Source organism: Ochotona curzoniae, unplaced genomic scaffold, assembly GCF_017591425.1.
Source record: "Ochotona curzoniae isolate NIBS_2020 unplaced genomic scaffold, NIBS_Ocur_1.0 contig_3520, whole genome shotgun sequence".
NCBI classification, from domain to species: Eukaryota; Metazoa; Chordata; class Mammalia; order Lagomorpha; family Ochotonidae; genus Ochotona; species Ochotona curzoniae.
This window is the reverse complement of record NW_024465894.1, coordinates 15378924-15396366: the sequence shown is the minus strand read 5'-3', so window position 1 is coordinate 15396366 and position 17443 is coordinate 15378924. Positions and strand designations below refer to the sequence as shown.

Here is a 17443-nt window from a genome sequence, read left to right as displayed (position 1 = left end):
CAGGAGCTACAGGCGGATGACAAGCAGGCCAAATGACGGTCACGCGAGCACTGCTGCCTGTTCTCACCAGCCCAAGGCCTGAGCATCCCCAGGTCAGAGCTCCTGAGCCGCCACGCCCCCACCTGTATCCTGACAGCAGCTATCAGCATGTGATACACATCCGTGTGTGATGTGCCTATGTGTATGCTGTATATCTGTGTTGTATGCACACTCGTGCAATGCTCATACATGTGTGGGACGTATAAACTGTCATGTGTTTCTATATGTAGTACATGTGTGTGCATATATGCATATGATGTGCATGTGTGTTCCTACATGCATACATGTGATATGCCTACATGTGTGGTATGCATCTGTGTGTACATGGACACTCATGCAGAAGATACTGGGTAGTCTCCCTTCCCCCTCCTTTGATCCTGCTTCCAGCCAGTCACCCTCCTCAAGTCTCAGTTTACCCCTCCAGAAATTGGGCTACCACTTCTTGTCCCCTTTTCTTGTGGGGTTCTTAGAAGATGTGTGTGATACTACAAACTCCATGGATGTAGAAGCAATTTAGTCACCAGAACCTAGGTTCTGGTGGGAAATATGGAGCACCGAGCCAGGCCCAGGGATAGGCCAGCTCTCACAGGCCTGTGGGAGGGTTGCCCTCTGCAAGTCACATGCAGGCCCCCACCTGCACAAATTTGTCCCCACAAGAATGCTCAGAGGATGGACTGTCCGAGACCGGCAGCTGGAAGTGCCAGGGTCGGACATGCATCCAGGGCACTCAGGGCAGCAGCTGGGCTGCCCAGGTCACAGAGGCAGATGGACAACGCTCTCATCTGGGTTCTCGGGGGCCTTCAGACACACCCTGCCCATCTAACATCTCCCCAGGATAGGCTTAGAAATAATTTGCTCTGAGGTCCAAGGTCCAGAAGGGTCAAATGTGGTCTTTCAGTCCCCAAATACAAGAAATGGGGACACCAGTCAGGTCTGGCCCAAGGGGTTTGCACACTCCCCATCCCTTACCCCTTTCCCCCGTGCCCTGCCCAGAAAGCTCTATACTCCCACGCCCTGGCATAGCAGGGTGTACAGTTCTGACAGGGAGTCCTCCCTCACGCCTATTCACAGCCCAGCCCCTCTGGGTCCCCACAGCTTCTGCCAGCATCCGACTTCCCTGGCCTAGGCACATGCTGGTTGTACCCCATGCCCCAGCCAGCTCTTTACCCTACAGGGATTTCCCACCCCAGACCAAGGGGCCTGGTCAGACATTCAACAAATATCAGAACAAACCAACGCAAAGGAGCCCCAGACCGGGATGGCAGTGGGAAGCGAGGCACAGCACTGGGGCCTCAGCCTTTCCCTCCACCTCTGCCTTCTTTCCCTCAATGCTGCCCCATTTAATGGCACTGGCTCTGTGCGAGTTTGGTGAAGCCTGGACCTCTGACTCTCCCCTCCCAGGAGGGTCTGGATGGGGAGAACAGCCCCTTCAAAGGGCCGGGGGGCGGGACACCCAGGAAGGGGGCTCTGCACATGTCCCTCTGGGAGCTGCTGGCCTCCTGCCCAGCCCTGCTCCCCAGCCCAGATCCCAGAGGCGGGGCTAAGAATAGAATCTTCTTTTCTTTGCCTCTTGATGGAGGGGAGGGGCTGGCCCAATCTCTTTCCGCCCCCACCCCAACAGTCCCGTGACCTCCAAGGAAGACTGTACTGCTCCTTTCACGGTCAAGGTGCACAGGGCTGCGGGTGAGCGCACCGCCCAGCTGGGGCCACCAGGGCTGCACAGCCGGATTGATTTCCCCCAGCCCGGGGCCTGTGCCTGAGGGAGGAGCTACTGGCCTGCCAAAGTGGCAGGTGGCCCTATGAAACAGCTGCTGGTCACCCGGCCTGGGCTCACACCCAGGAGACACCCCTTTTGCTCACAGGGGGCCTGGGGCAAGTCGCAGAAGATCTCAGAGGCTCGCAGGAGCCCGGCAAGCAAACACACAGGAAGCACATGGGACAGACTGGTCCCCAAGGGTGATAACAGGGGCGAGCAGGCTTTTTGGAAAACAAGTGATGGAAGAAGAGACTGATGCACGCCAGCCACCACCTCCGCACTGCCATAGGTCCTGCTCCCACCTGGGGCATTTGTGATTCCCCAAGGGCTCGGGGGGTGGGGGGTCCCTGGACCACGATCAGCATCCTGTTCCCAGCACTCTGTGGCTCCACCTCCCTGGCTCAGCTTCCTGGGCCCTCATGTCTAGGCAGTCTCCCTCTGTTTCCCACAGCCTGCGTCTCAGCCCCCCCCAGGCTTCTCAGGGTGGGCCAGCCCAAACCCAGTCGCCTCCTCTGCCAGGGGTTCCAGGCCCCCCCCCCCCCCGCATCAGGCCCTCAACCCCTACAGCTGGCATGAGGTGAGAGCTGAGGCAGCAGATGGCTTCATGAGGAGGACACAGCACCCGGCACCGGGCATGGGACCTTTGCCTTCACACCAAGTCTGGGGGCCACAGTCAGGATCTGCTCGCCCACTTCTGCCAAACGGAGGCCCTTGGCGGTGTGGAGTGAGGAGAGACTCCTACTTACCCAGCACACAGCAGCAACTGAGTCCCTGTCATTAAACAGCCCCAGGGACACACACGGAGACTCATCTGCCAGATGTTGGCAAGGGCTCCAGAGTGAAGTAAGGGGCTTGGGAGCTGCAGTGACAGAGGGTACTTGGAAAAGGTAGTCCAGGGGAGCCTCTCTGAGGAGGTGACATTTCAGCAGAGCCCAGTGAGATCTAGAGTGGCAGCAAGAGGCCAGAGGGACTGGGAGCAGTGAGTTCAGGCCGGACTCAGAGAGCTAAGGGGCCAGGGGAGGGTCTGAGCAAACAAGGAGTATAGTCAGGGCTATAGTTTGTTGTTGTTGTTATTGTTTTAATACTTCTTGGTTTAACTTGAAAATCCTCTTGTTCACTCCCTAAATGGCCACAATGGCCAGAGCTGAGCTGATCTGAAGCCAAGAACCAGGAGCCTCTTCTGGGTCTCCCATGAAGATACAGGACCCCAAGGCTTTGGGCAGTCCTCAACTGCTTTCCCAGGCCATTAGCAGGGAGCTGGATAGGAAGTGGAACAGCCAGGATATGAACTGGTGTCCGTATGGGATGCCAGCACTGCAGGCAGAGAATTAGCCCATGGGCCACCACACTGGCCCCACATGCCACCATGTGGAGAGGAAAGCAAGAGGAAGCGCCTGAAGGCTATTCCTGGGGAGGAGGTGGCAGAACTGGCTGAGGCGAGAAGGCGCTGTGCTGCCCACCGTGGGGACTGCCAGCAGCCAGGCACGAGGGCAGAAGGGCTGGCTTTAGGGCCTTAAGGTAGAAGAGGTCCCTGGAGCTCAGCACACTTGGTACGACCAGGACAGGGGTTGGGCAGCCTGCCACGTCCCTGGGTGCCCTGACCCCCAGCTCTGGGACACAGAGATCAAGAATGTCCTGCCCATCACCATTGGGGTAGCACCAAGCACAGCTCCTGGCACCCAGCAAGTGCTGAGGCCATGAACAGAGGGACCTGCATGTGCAGCCAGTGCCAGCCAATGGGCGGAGTCAGCCAGCGAATGGGCGGGGCCCGCAGCCTCTGCCTGAGCAACTGCGAGGGTCCTGTCGGTGACAGCCCGGCACAGCTGGACCCATTGCTACCACCATTCCGATGAAGAGGAAACAGGCCCAGAGAGGTTCCTTCATTTCTCCCAAGCTGCACCTGAAGACCCCCTCCCCAAAAGTGGCACCTTATTAATGATGTAGTCATCCCCAGGGCTGCAGAGCCCTGCTGAGAAATCCCAGGGCACAAGCCCAGGCCTCCACCACAGCCTCAGACTGCCTTTCACCCCTGCATTTCTCAGTGGGAAGAAACCACTAGGCCCAAGCTCCAAGCCCTTCCCAAGCGACCCACTGCACCTGTGACCACAGCCGCAATGGACGGCAGTGGCTGTCCCAAGGGCAGCACACACTCCCTACACCCACTCCACCACTGGCTGCTCCCTGCCAGAGCCTGGACACCCTCAGCTCTCCACAGACCCAGGGGCAGAACTCAGAACCACGCTCACTTCTTAGATGGAGGACCAGACACCCAGAGAAGGCAAGCAAGCCGCCTGAGTCACACAGGATTCAGAAGACAGCAGCCCCAGTCAGGCAGAGGGTACAGAAGGATGGGGAACTCTGTTTGGGGGTAAGTGTGTCCGATGGTGGGGGGGGGGAGCTGATGCTGGGATCTCCTGTCTGGCAAACCTCTCCTTGCTCCTTTGTTAGCCCTGCCCAAGAGTGTCCCTCCAGGCACCCTTTCCCTGCTGGGACCTCCCTCTGCTTCCTCTTGAGGCCACACCCTCTGGTGTAGACCCTAGCAGCTGAGAGCAGAGCCTAGGTTTCCCAGGAGCCTGCCTAGGCTCCCTGCCCGGCACATGTCCAGCAGCAGCAGCTGAGTGCTCTAAGCCGTGGCTCGTAGTGGGCAGTGACCAAGCACTTGGTGTGTAGTGAATGACCCCACTGCAAAGCAGTGGCCAGTTCAGTCTGCACAGTGCAGAGGTGGCAGCAGGGGCTGTGAGGTCACAGCGTCTGAGGCTACACAGTGGCTAGGCTCTCAGGGCTCGGCCCCACAGCGGGCAGCCCACAGCCCCAACCCTCTGAGGGACCAACAGGAGCTGTGGCCCCTGCTTTGCACCTGCTTTGCCTAGGGCTTGCCCTCTGCCCTCCATATGGCCTTCCATGGTGCAGATGTGGGGTGAGGAGTGATCGGTTCCAGAGGCAGCCCCAGCTGAGCACTACCACCTCCTCCTGGAAATCCTCTGCCCCAGCTGCCCTGCCACACTCCAGCTTCGCTCTCTTCTGCCCCTGGCCACTAGCCACAAAGGCAGGCATGAGCAGGGAACAAACAGCCCCTGGTTCCCTGCTGGGTGCCTGGCCTCCCCATAGCAACCCTGGGAGGTGGGCAATGACACTGGACCCATTTCACAGATGAGGCGACTGTGGCTCAGAGAGACTGCAGGGACTTGTTTCAAGGTAGTAGGGCACAATTTAAGTCCTAGGATGGTCTGGACACCAAAGTCCAAGTGCGCAGCACCACTTCGTGTGGCTTTGTCACAGATGCCAGCAAGGTGACGGATTCTGTCACGGTCACGATCTCAACCATAACTGCTTTCTACCAAGAGCGTGACCTCGTCCACACAGTGGTATAGATGCTTCCATTCCACCTAGTACAGCGCAGGCAGGAAACTGAACCCACAGCCAGCCAACATCACCCCATTTTATAGGCCAGGAAACTAAGATTCCGAGAGGGGAGGCGACTCATCCAAGACAGCACAACAGGAGACAGCAGCCTCTCAGCCCAGCCCTGGCTTCCCAACCTCAGAGTGTTCTGTTGGCCTGCACAGCTCCGGACAGCACAAAGCTCTTCACCCCTCAGCCAGCTCCGAAACAGAGCGGCAGCTTCTGGCTATGGCCTGTCAGGCAGGCTGGACTTCAAGTGCTCCCACAGAACAGGTGGGAGAGCCACTGGCCCTGAAGCATTCACAGCTCAGGGCAAGACCCAGCTCCACACACCTGAGCTGGCAGTGGCCACGTGACCACGCCACGCCACCCCAGCCCCCTGATGCCAATGACAATACAGCCACAAAGCACTTCAGCTGCTCTCTCCCCTTCAGCCCCGTAGGGGACAGATGACCCAACAGACCCACTTTTCAGATGAGAAACTGAAGGTGCAAGCGGCTGAGAGGCTGGAGGTCCAGCAGACGCTGTGCCTTGGTTTGCTAACCTGTGGAATGGGGTTGCAGCAGCTGCTCAGGTGGTACAAGAGTGGAAGCCAGGGTCCCAGCCTGAGCACACACGTTCCCACAGGCTGGTGTACAGTAAGCACCAGGCCGGCTGGCTGCGGGAAGGACCCCTGTCTCCCTGTACATTTCCCCAGCCCAGGGAAGCCGAGAAAACGATGAGTCATGCAGCCAAGTGCAGGCCTCCCTGGAGCCTGCCTTGGGGCCCCCGGCTAGGTGGGGAGGGCGCCTGGCTGGGACTGGGGGCTCTGTGATCCCCCACCCCAGGCCTGAGTCACCAGGTCTCCTCCATGGCTTCCCCCCCCACAGCCACTCACCCCGCAGGCTTCATGGACACCTCACCATGCTCCCAGGCATTATTTCCTGGGGTGCAGGATTCCCCTCTGTCCACCTGCAATGCTGGCTGAGCCAGCCCCACCATAACCCCAGCTGGCGGAGCACCGCCTGCCTGCGGTTTCCCTGCTCCAGGGCACATCCCCCTCTTGCCACAACACCCCAAGGCTCCTCTTGGCCAAGCCTGACCCCATTCCCTCCCCTCCCACCAGCCGCTAGCTCTCCATAGCCAGACACCAGCTCAGCTCCCACGTGGCTTCTAGAGCTTTCTCTCCTCTGCTCTCCTCCCTCTCTCCCAGCCCAGTGTCACTAGCCCCGCCCCACAATGCTTGCCCAGCCTTCGCGACCACCGACTGTCCCCCCCACACGCCACGGGACCTGCTGCCCAGGCAGTTAGCCCAGGCTCCAGCTTGCACAACCTGCCACACCCAGGCCACCTCCTTGCTGCCACCCAGACTCCCACTCCCCCTCCCCGTGTTCTGCTCTCACTGGACGATTCTCTCAGGCCTCCAAGGTCACTGCCCCGAGGACTTCATCAGCCTCCCCAGGGAAGGAGGGCTGTGTGCCAGGCGGCTGAGGCCCTTGGAGTGTAGAACGGGACAGCCAGATCTCAGGCTCCTGCAGAGGCATCTGCCCACCCCCTTTCTGGTGGGGCACCCAGGGAGAAAGGGGCCCTCAGGATATAGCAAGGAGCCAAACAGACACGGGCTGCCTTGGCAAAGCTCATAGCCTTACAGGTAGGCAGATCTGCAACCAGACACACCAGGCCAGGGACTGATGAGGGCTTGAAAGGAAAAATGAAATCGAAGAAAGAGAGGGCTTTGGGGTCCCAAGGTGGTCCTGACTGGATAGTCCAAGAGGGCTTCTTTGAGGAGGTAGCAGTCGGGATGGAGCTAGCCACGTGGTAATCTGGGGGAAAGGGCATCCCAGGAGGCAGGACTATCTGTGCAAACGCCCTGGGGCAAGACTGTTGTGCAAAGCCAGTGTGGCTGAGGGTGACTAGCAGTGGACAGAGGAGGGAGGTGGGGGCAGCAGGCAGCCAGGGTCAGTGGAGGCTACCAGGAAGTGCAGGTGGAGGCTCCCAGGAAGACTCTGGCTCCAGGGAGACGAGATCTTGAGGGCGTTATGAGCACAGGAGGGAGTGAACCTTTTTCTTTGCAAAATGCTTTCTGGCATTTGGGGGCTGGCGAAGAAGGGCTTAAGGGGCAACGCAGTGGAGTGGGAGCTTGGTGAAGAGGCTGAATGCCCCTCTAGTCATGGGCCAGCCTGCAGCTAGAAAGAAGTGGCAGATGTGGTTATTATTTTTTTTTCATCTGCATTTTTATTGAAAAGGCAGAGAACTGCAGAGCAGCACCCATGCACCAATTCCCTCTCCAGATGGCCACAGCAGCCAGAACTGAGCCAGCCTGAAGTCAGGGGCCAAGTACTCTATCCAGGTCTCACATGTGGGTGGCGGGGACCCAAGCACTTGAGCCATCACCTGCTGCCTGCCAGGGTGCATGTTAACAGGGAGCTGGAATTGGAAACAGAGCCAGGGCTCAAACCAACCACTCCACTATGGGATGCAGGTGCCTCAATGGCCGCTTAATCACCAAGTCAGACGCCTGCCCTGAGATGCACTGTGAAGGGAGAACCAACAGGATTTGCAAACGGGTTGGCTGGGATGCAAAGGGAGGGACAAGAAGAGGAGTCAAGAATGTGGCCCAAGGAAGGGATAAGATGCAGCTGCTGGGACACAGGGGTCAGTGGAGGGAGCGAATGAATGAATGAATGAATGAGCCAGGGTTGGAAGCAGACTTGGTTCAGAACCAGCGCTGGAGCTCAGGAAGCAGGTCTCTTCCCTTCTGCCTTAGTTTCCCCACAGCTGCAGCAAAGCGGCCCAGGGTGGCCATAAAGACGGAATGCTGACTAAGTCAGACCAAGAGAGGAGAGAGGGCTGGCCCAGCCACCTGTCTGCCCCAGCCACCCAAGCATGTAGCCACCACTGGGATGGGAGGGGGACAGCTGGATGGGTAGGAGGGTTGCCTCTAGCTCAGGTGAGGAGTACCATGAGCCTGGCTTAGGCCATGATCCACCCCCTCAGTCCCCCACAGCCCCCCGTGGACCCCAGCCTCCATGCTCGGGGCACCAATGGCTAGTGGCTTTGGAACTTTGCACTGGCTACCCGCAGTGGCCTCAGGGAGGATTCGTGGCTCTCCAGCACATTTCTCATCCACCTCCCAGAATCCAGGGATGATAATCCAGGTGGGAGGCCTGCTCAGACACCCACCCAAGGGAGGCGGCCATGGCCAACACTGGCAGAGATGGCACAGTTACCATCTTCCATGCCAGGGAGCAAGGTGAGGCTGGGCCCTTTGGAGACAGGAAGGGTGAGAGGCTCAGCCATCTACTCAGCAGATGCCTGCCAGGCCTTGCTGAAGTGCCCACCCCTCCAGCAAACTTCCTTCACCTCTGGCACAGCTGTGTGGGGAGGCAGGCTCAGAGGCAGGTGAGAGTGCAGGAAACTGCCCTGTGTAATTCCTAGAGACAGAGCAGGCAGCGAGACCCTGAGGCCTCAAACCCACCCTCATCCTCACCAAGCTTTCTCTGGTCATCACTGTAACGTTTCCCAGGCCTCAGTGGCCTTGGAGCCTCAGACGACGCAGACACCAGCTTTAGAGCCATCGTCGCCACTGCCCACCTGCTACGCGGTCAGCCAGGTCTGGGCTAGCAGCGTCCTCTTCACTGCTCTGTTTACAAGCCACAATGCCTTTCCTCACCATCCCCACTTACTGGATGAGAAAACTAAGGCTCAGCAAGATCACACAGCCATGAGCATTGCCAAAGACTTGCCACATTGTCGGGGCTCTCTTTTATTCCTGTGTGAGGCAATGAAAGGAGACAGAAATGTTTCTACTCCCTGGAGAGTGGTCTCCAGCGGCATCAACAGCCAGGTCTCCCACCTAGGCAGCAGGGATTCTTGGAGTCCACTTGCTACCTCCCAAGGTACATGTTAACAGGGAGCTAGAGCTGGACACAGAGCTGGACCTCGAACCTAGGTAATCTGATATAGGATGCAGGCATCCCCGAGTGGCATTTTAGCCACTGTGACAAATGCCCACCCCATTAGAAGGCTCTGCATGCATTAAAGCATTAACTTGCACACCAGTTCTAAGATAGGAGGATGATAACACAGATCCATTTTATTGATGAGGAAATTGAGGCAAGGACCGAGTAGAGATTTGAACTGACAGCTCTGAGATTGCACGGCATGGGCCCTGCACCCTTTCCTTGATGGCAGGTGGACTCAGAGAGCTTTGTCCTCCCAAGACCCCATCTTCACTGGTTCTTCGCAGCCCAGGGGCCAGGCCTGGAGTCCCTGACAGTTAGTAGGGTGACCTTAACATGTTACCTAGATACCACTCTCAACGACAATTGGCTAAGAAGTGGACCTTGGGCGGGAGCCCATTTTCCAGACAAGCAAATTAAGACTTGGAAAAGACAGGTGGGCTATTTGGCTAGGGACAAGAGGCAAGGAAAATGTTGCATTGGGACACAGTCTGAGCCAGCTTGTTCCTTCAGGTCCAACACCTTTTCTCCCAGAATGACCCCTTGCCCCACTGGGGTGCCTGGCTCAGATTTTGGGGGATAGAGGGTAGGGCCAGGGCATTACTTATGTCCACTCGCTCTTTCACACTTACTGCTGCCAGCAACTGAGAGCCCAAAATGACAGGTGCCACCACAGCAGCTGCTCTGGTTGATGGGGTACAAGGCAGGACGCCCCTGTGAGCACACCCACACTGAGCTGCTTCACTCTCATGCAGGGGCACCTGCAGCCACAGCTGCCGTCGGCCAACGCCCACACCCCAGGTGCTCACACAGGCACTGGCAGCCTGCCCCCACCTGTGCACATGCACACTGCCCCGGCACAGCATAGACAGGTGCAGTCCCAGGCCCCTCACACCCACACATACTCACATAGCCCTGCCTGACTCCATCACACAACCTCCGTGGCCATGAGGTCTATGACAGAGCCACACCCCCACTCACCCCTACACCCTGTAGTCCTCCCAGCACATCTTCAGGGTCCCCAAACACTCAGTGCCTTTAGGGAAGGACTTTCATGCCAGGTCTGACTCCAGGGGAAAGAATGCAGGCTGTCCCTGCTGCCCAGCAGAGTGGCCCAGCACCACATTACCTGGCTCAGCTGTGCAGGTCGCCGGGGGCCCTAGGACCACATCCTCCACATGACATAGGCTCTGCGAACACCAAGCCTGCCAGCGCTGCTCGGCACAGCGCGGATGAGATGGATGCCTGACTCCACCACCCCACCATCAGCCTTCTCCCCAGAGCTCCTCCCCACCCACACCTATCTGAGTGAGTCCCCCACCCTCCCCAGGCCCCTACACATCTTGCATGACCCCAGGAATCAGCTTGTGAGCATAGACTCCTTGATCAGAGTCTTCTAAACGAATTCAGACAAAAATGGGATGGACTGAGAGCTTCTCACGGAGGGCCTATGCTTTCCACTTGGATCAGGTTGCAGGACACCTGGTGGCCAGCGGGAGCCAACTAGAGTGGTACCCAGGCTCGGGTCCTGCCTGGAGCTGGGGAGTCTACAGAATGGCACCATCACAACCCTGACCCTAGCTAGGCCACTGTGGTAGTTCCCCAGAACCTGGGCACACCGTAGGCAACCTCACGAATGGCCACTCTGGGGACAATTTGGAGAAAATCAGAAGTCCCGAGGGATTCAACCAAAGGTCACAGCAAACACTGCTCTGTGTGAACCCAGAGGCTGCTTCCCGCCCAGCCCGGGGGCCGCAGGTGCCAAAGGTTGACACCGAAGCTCTGGGGATGCAGACTCGAGTCTGTGAACACTCTTGCCACAAAATGAGCACTGTGTGCAAAGCGGGAAAAGACCACCATTAGCCACTTTGGCCAGAGGAACACCTGAGGCCCGCCTGACAGAAGCCCCGCGCAAGGAGCCAGATCCCACTGGGGGACTGCGCGCGGCTGGGCCTGGCAGGAGCCCAGACACGACCCAGCCCTGGCTTCCCTGGACAATGGAAAGTCCTCTTTGCTCACTTTCCCTCAGGCAGTCTCAGTTTTCCCATCCAGAGCCAGCAGGGTGGCATCATGAGTTAAGCCACCACCTACAATGCCCAACATCCACTATGGGAGATGGGATAGGTGGGCTAAGGACATCTTTCTCCAAAGAGTCTTGGAGGTAGCAGCCAGTGCAGGGCCTGGCCATGGCCATCATCTACAGCCCTCAGAGGTACCCACCCTCTCCTGTGACAGTCCCACTCTGAGAGCTGGGAGGGGCTGATGAGGCCGGACAGAACTGGAGGATGTCGCCCAGGAGGCGGCTTGGCTCACGGTGAGTCTAACTCTTCAGCAGGCTCTGCCCAGCCCAGCTTGTTCTGGTCATAAAAAGATCTTATCCCCTACCGAACAGCAGCACCATGGCCTGTGGCGGACTCCGCCCTCCTCCCAGGCAGCCCTGGGCCTCCACCTTCCAGTTCCTGTGATAACCTGCACAACACCGACCAACTTGCCTCTTGCCCACACTCAGGGCTTTCCGGCCCCTCTCCTCGCCGCCCCGCCCTGTCTCCAAGGGGACCCCAGCTGCAGGAGGCCCCCACAAAGTGCAATCACCCCAGCTCCTCCCCCAGGCTCTTCTCTCCACCCTGGGCCCGTCCGGACAGATTAGGCCTTTGTCACACACACCCAGAAAAGCTCCAGGGCCAGATGGGACAGGACAAGTGGTGTCAGATCATCGACCCGCGGCCAGCCTGGGCCAAGGGAGGGCCCCCACCACCACAGCACCACATATGGCTGTGGAGAGGGGAGCAGAGAGGCTCCCGTGGTGGGGGGGGGGGGGAGGAGAGCACCATGCCAGCACCATGGCCATTCTTGGGCTTGAGGACATCAGGGGACTGCATGCTGCTGGGGCCACCACCAGACAAACCAATCCCCACATCCTGGTTCCCAGAGACTGTTCCGCCTACCTGCCCGCCCCTGCACCTCCTAGACTTTGGTAACACAACCTCCACCCCCTGCCAGGCCAGCAGGGCACCAGAGAAGCAGGCTTGGCATCCCACCCAGGCTGGTAGCCTAGGGCCCACCACAGCGCTGTGTAAACTGAACGGACGCCTAGGACAAAGGTGGGAGGCCCAATGACCTTCACCAAAACCCACCCAGGACAAAACTGCAGGATCTCTCCCAACTGACTCCAGCGACAATGACAACCTCGGCCACGTGTGCGTATGTGTGCCCATGAGCATGCACGCGTGCGTACAAGTACGTGTGCACAGCAGGGCAGGGGATGTCCTCTGCACCTTTCCAAGAAGGTCCTGTTCCGCCCTTCCCAGGGAGAGGCCACAGCCGTCCCAGCATTCCCGGCAGGATTCCCTCCCCTGAGACCAGTGGGAAGGAAAACAGAACCCTGATAATACTAAGCCCCAGGACAGGGACATGGGGCTGGGCTGGCCAGACTGGGACACCTCCTGCTCTGGGTGGGCGGCAGGTAACTAAGGGGCTCGCTGGGGACCAGCGAGCCAGGCGAGTGGGGTCAAAGCACAGAGGAGCAGGCTGCCTAGGGAGGGGCGTCTGTCCCCACCAATCCCCCTGCCCTGCCCTCCTGGAGACCTGGGTCCCTTTTTTCTGCCTCCCAGGCAGGTGGTCCCTTGGGGAAGACTTTATTATGGGTCTGAATGCCAGGGTGGAGGCTTATGGGGACCCTGTTGCCAGGGGAGAAAAGAGCAGGTGAGTCCAGGGCCACCGGAGGGATGTAAAGTCACCAGCTGGGCTGGCAAGACCCTGAGCCCAAGCCTGTGCTCCCAATTCTGCATGTGCCCTGGACAGGGGGAGGGGCGCTCACGCTCACAGCTGTGTGGATCTCCCAGGCCCACACCCCAGGGGAGAGGGCCACCCCCACCCAGAGCCAAGGAGCCACCTACCAGGTCTGGCTCCAAGGAGCCCCCAGGCTAAGGTCAGGCCAAGGCTTCAGCTCCTGGGATTCAAGATGAGGATGGGGGTGGGAGGTGGGCACTGACCTGGGAAGCACTGAAGGTGGAAGGCAATAACACACCAGGGCGCACTGACCCGGCCACAGCCACACTCAGGCTCCGGAGGACCCAGGGGGCCACAGAGCTGGCAGGGTGACAAGGACTGACCCAGGCTGGGCGCTGACCCATACGACCCACACGGGAAAGTGGGCACTGATTGCAGCTGGGGGAGGGGGTCTGGGTTTTTTTTGGGGGGGCAGTGATGGTGAGCTGAGCGCCCCACGGCCTCCCACTCCGGGAAGCTGGCCCCGGCGCACCCCCTCGACCCGGCCCCCTGGCCTCCCGGTCCCGCCGGAGGCGGCGGCAGCGGCGCAGATGGGCTGCTGGCGGCCGCAGCGGCGGCGGCGCGGTTATCAGCGCTCCTCGCAGATGGGCCGCCCGCCCTCGGCGCTCGCGGCTCCCCGCTCCCCGCGGCCTGCAGCCCCGTCCCCTGGGCGCGGGAGGGGGAGGCGCCTCCGACCCGCGCCCGGGCTCCCGCCTCCCCTCCCACGCGGCCCCTTTGCGCCCCGCGGGCCCGGCCCGGCGGCCGCCGGAGGGGGAGGGGGAGGGGACAAGTGCACTTTTCGTAACGACCGAATCAATTGTGTGTGAAGAGCCCGCTCCGGCCGGGGACAGGGCTGAACGCGGGGCGGGCGCGCCGGACGGGGGAGGAGCGCGGAGGGGGGAGCGAGGGCGGGAGGGAGGCCGGCGCGGGGCCGCCCCGCTCTCTGGCTCTCTCGCGCTCCGGCCCGCCGAGGCCAGGGAGGGAGCTGGGGGGCAGGGAGGGAGGCGAGCGTGGCCCGGCCGGGGGCGGGACGCACCAACCGAGGGTCTGGGACCCGTAAAGTTCAAAGCTCAGCAGCACCCCGGGAGCGGCCGGGCGCCCCCCCAGCCCCCACCCTCTGCAGAACAATGAGGTCCCGGCGGGGGAGCCACGGGGCCCTCGCCGTACGCCCTCTCTAGGGCGCCCCGGTCCGGAGGGGACGCCCCCGCCAGGCCGCCGGCCTCCTCCCGCTCGGCGGCTGCGGTTCCCCGCCCCCTCCCCCGCGCCACCCCGCCCGGCCCCGGCCGGCCCCGGGGACGGGGGAGGGGAGGGAGGGGAGGCGATGGGGAGGCGATGGGGAGGTCAGGCCGCCCCCGTCCTGGGGAGGGGGGAGCCAGGGGCCCGGGGCGCGGAGGGGGCGCCCCACCCACCCGCGGGAGGTTTGCTCCTGCGCCAGGCTGCGGCTCCGGCCGCCCCTCCCCGGGGCTAACCCCGGGGTGGGGTCGGGGCGACAGTGCCCGGGCCGGTCCCCTCCCCAGGCGCAGGGAGGCCCGGCGGACTCCCTGTCCCGTGGCGGCTCCGGCCTCCACGCCACCACCACCCCCTCCCAGCCCGCGGCACCACCCTCCACACACACACACACACACACACACACACACATACACACCGCCCAGCCGGCCCGGGGGCGGGAGCGCGAGGCGCCCGGGACAGGCAGCCCCGGAGCGGGCGGGGGGCGGGGGGAGGCTCGGGCTACGGAGCAGCCGGCTGCTGGCGGGGGGGAGGGGACGGGAGGACGGAACACGCTGGGGTGAGCAGCCCGGGACAGCCCGCCCGGCACGGCCACGGCCCGGGCAGCGGCGCAGAGCGGGGGCAGGGACGCCCCAAGCCGGAGCGCAGCCCAAGCGGCCGGGGCAAGGCGGACGCGCAGGGACGCGTGCGCCTCGGGCGGGCCAGACACACGGACAGCGTGCGGGACACACGTTCAGACACACACCCACACCCCGCACACCGTTCCCCCCCCCCCAGCGCGCCCCCGCCCGCCCGGAACCCGCCGCGCGCTCACTCACCGAGCCCGTCTTGACCGGCACATACACCACTTGGCCCATCTTGGGTTCCCGGCCGCTGCCCAGGCGGAAGCCCTTGGAGCGCACCCAGAACTGGAACTTGCCTTTCTCGCCGGCCGCGGGGCCGCTGCCCGCGCCGGTCCCGCCGCCGCCGCCCTGCAGGACCTCGGCGATCCGCTGGTATTTGCTGCGTGTCACCGTCTTGGTTTTGGCCGAGTCGCCGTAGGTGCGCAGGCACCAGTCCCGGAACTGGCGGCCCAGCTCCGAGTCCCCGGGGCTGCGCTCGCGCTCCCAGCCCCCGCGCAGCAGCAGCGTCGGCTTCGGCATCCTCCCGCCGCGCCCGGTGCCCTCGGGGGCGGGCCGGCCACCCGGCCGCCCGGTGCTGGGACGGCGCTGGGCTAGGTCGGGCCGGGGCGCACCGCGGCCGGGGCTGTCCCGCGGTGTGGCTCCGACGCGGCTGCCTGATGGGCGCGGGCGGCGGCCGGACGCGCGGGGCTGCGGCGCGCTCTGTCCTGCTCGGGCGGCGGCGGCGGCGTTGGCGGCGGCGGCTCCGGCTCGCCTCCTGCTCCGCCTCCTCCTCCCCCCCGGCCGGGATGCAGGAGCGATGGAGGCAGCTCCGGGGCCCGGAGGTGCAGAGGGGGCGGGCCGCCCCGCGGGCGGCCAGGGGAGGCGGGAGGCGGGGAGCGAGACCGAGCCTGGGCGCGGGCGGCGGTGGTGGCTGTCAGCTCGCGCGGCTCGTCCTGCTCCTGCTCGGCTCCCGCTGCCACTGCTCTTCCTCCTCCTTCTCCTCCTCCTCCTCCCGCGCCCGCCTCCACCACGCCGCGGGATCCCACCTGTTAGAGCGGCACAGCCTTCGCCGCCGCCCGCCCCCTCCCTCCCGCGTCGGCCCGCCGGGCCCAGCCCCCGCCCGGCCCGCCCCTGGGGGCGCAGGGCCCGCCGCACCCGCAGCCGCCGGGAGGGCAGGAGCCGCAGGCGCGCAGTGCCCAGCCCAGGGACCGCGTTCCATCTGGCGAGGCCGGCTGGAGCCTCTCAGGCTGTGCTGCGGCGGGACACGGCGGTCCCACGGGGAGTCCGGCACCGGCCCCAGCCCAGCCTCTCACGTCCCTGCCTCCCCGGGCCTCCCAGCCCGACCTCGCCTGGCCCGGGCCCCCTGACACGGGCTCTCCTCCCTCCCTTCTTCCCTCTCTTCCTCGAGCGTCGGTCGTGTTCCCCCTGGGAAGCCCCAAAGCCCAGTCCCTGGGCCCCCAAACTTCCTCTCCTTTTGCCTCACCTCGAATTCCCCGAAGTTTGGCCTGCGTGGCTTCTGTGCGCCCCCACCGCTCTTGGGCAGCCACAGGGCCCTGCGAAGTGGCATGGTGGCCGGTGGCCTGGCTTAAGAGAACCCCACAGCCTCCCAAGAGGAGCCTCAACTTGCCCGCGAGACCCTCCTAGCAGACACGTAGGTGCACCTTGGACTGGAGGTGGCCCCACCAGCCTCCTCCCACCTGGGCAGATCTGACCTTGGCTGGAGCTAGCTCCCTTCCCCTTAATAAAATTACCTACATAAATACAGGCACAAGCCAATGGCCCAGGATCTCTGCCCTCCTTTTTTAAAAGGTGGGAGGAAATGCTTTACTGCTCTCCCTGGCGTCCCCTGGGGGTCACCAGTGAGGGTAGGGAGTGGGCAGGAAGGGACACACACCCCTAAATTAGCCCCAGCCCTGGTGCTCAGGTCAGTGCTGCAGGCAACTTTGCAGCCCAATACCGGAGGGCCCAGATTTCAGCCAGTGCAGGTCCATTTCCTCTCCTCCTCTCCCACAGTCCCTCCACCTGGCAACGCCTGTGTGCCACGCCCTGGCAGCTCTGAAAGTCGGTGGAGACCACCACCTTGTACAGATAAAGGGCTGGGACAAAGAGGGAGCCTGACCTGCTCAAGGTCATGGAGGAAGCGGGTGAGAGGTGGGTTTCCCGGCAGGTCTGCCTAGCTCCTGCTCCCACATCCCTCAGGGAGGCTTCCCCTGTCTCCTCCCCCACCCTGAGAAGGAACCCCTGGCTCTGGGTGCACCTGCTCCCTCTGTCCCCCTGGGAGCCAGGTGCCCTGGGTCCACAGCTGACTCATCCCTGTATTTCAGGGCCCCAGCACGGCATCTGACACACAGTAGGTACCAGTAAACAGTGAAGGAACCCAGAGGTCTTCCAAGTCCCAGCCCCTCTCTCTGCATTTCACATAGGAGATTATTTTTAGACAATTTACATTTCTATGTTACTTTATATACACCAACAACTCGACAGTCATTTTTTCTCTTTCTCTTCCCAAGAGTTCTTTCTGGATACTTGCTGACGGCCTCCATGTAAAGAGATGATCAGAGAGGAGAAGGCACTGCCCCAGACCACCCAGCTTGGGGAGAAGGGAGCAGGGCTCCTGTCCAGTTGGGAAGCCCAGGTCCTAGCACGGCCCGGAGGCTTCCTCCCCAGGGCCTGGTCTACAGCGACACTTGATGTGCCCCTAACCTCTG

At 62.1% G+C, this 17443-nt stretch overlaps 1 protein-coding gene across 1 annotated transcript in view; it reads right to left on the bottom strand.

Annotated features, from left to right (window-relative positions):
• Positions 1 to 15447, bottom strand: part of NOL4L (nucleolar protein 4 like) — a 106033-nt gene extending 90586 nt beyond the window's left edge. Inside the window, exon 1 of the mRNA XM_040981653.1 lies at positions 14952 to 15447. Coding sequence (XP_040837587.1) covers positions 14952 to 15275 — 324 coding nt within the window. The 5' untranslated portion in view covers positions 15276 to 15447. The remainder of the gene's footprint in view (positions 1 to 14951) is intronic.
• Between the last annotated feature and the right edge of the window lie 1996 nt (positions 15448 to 17443).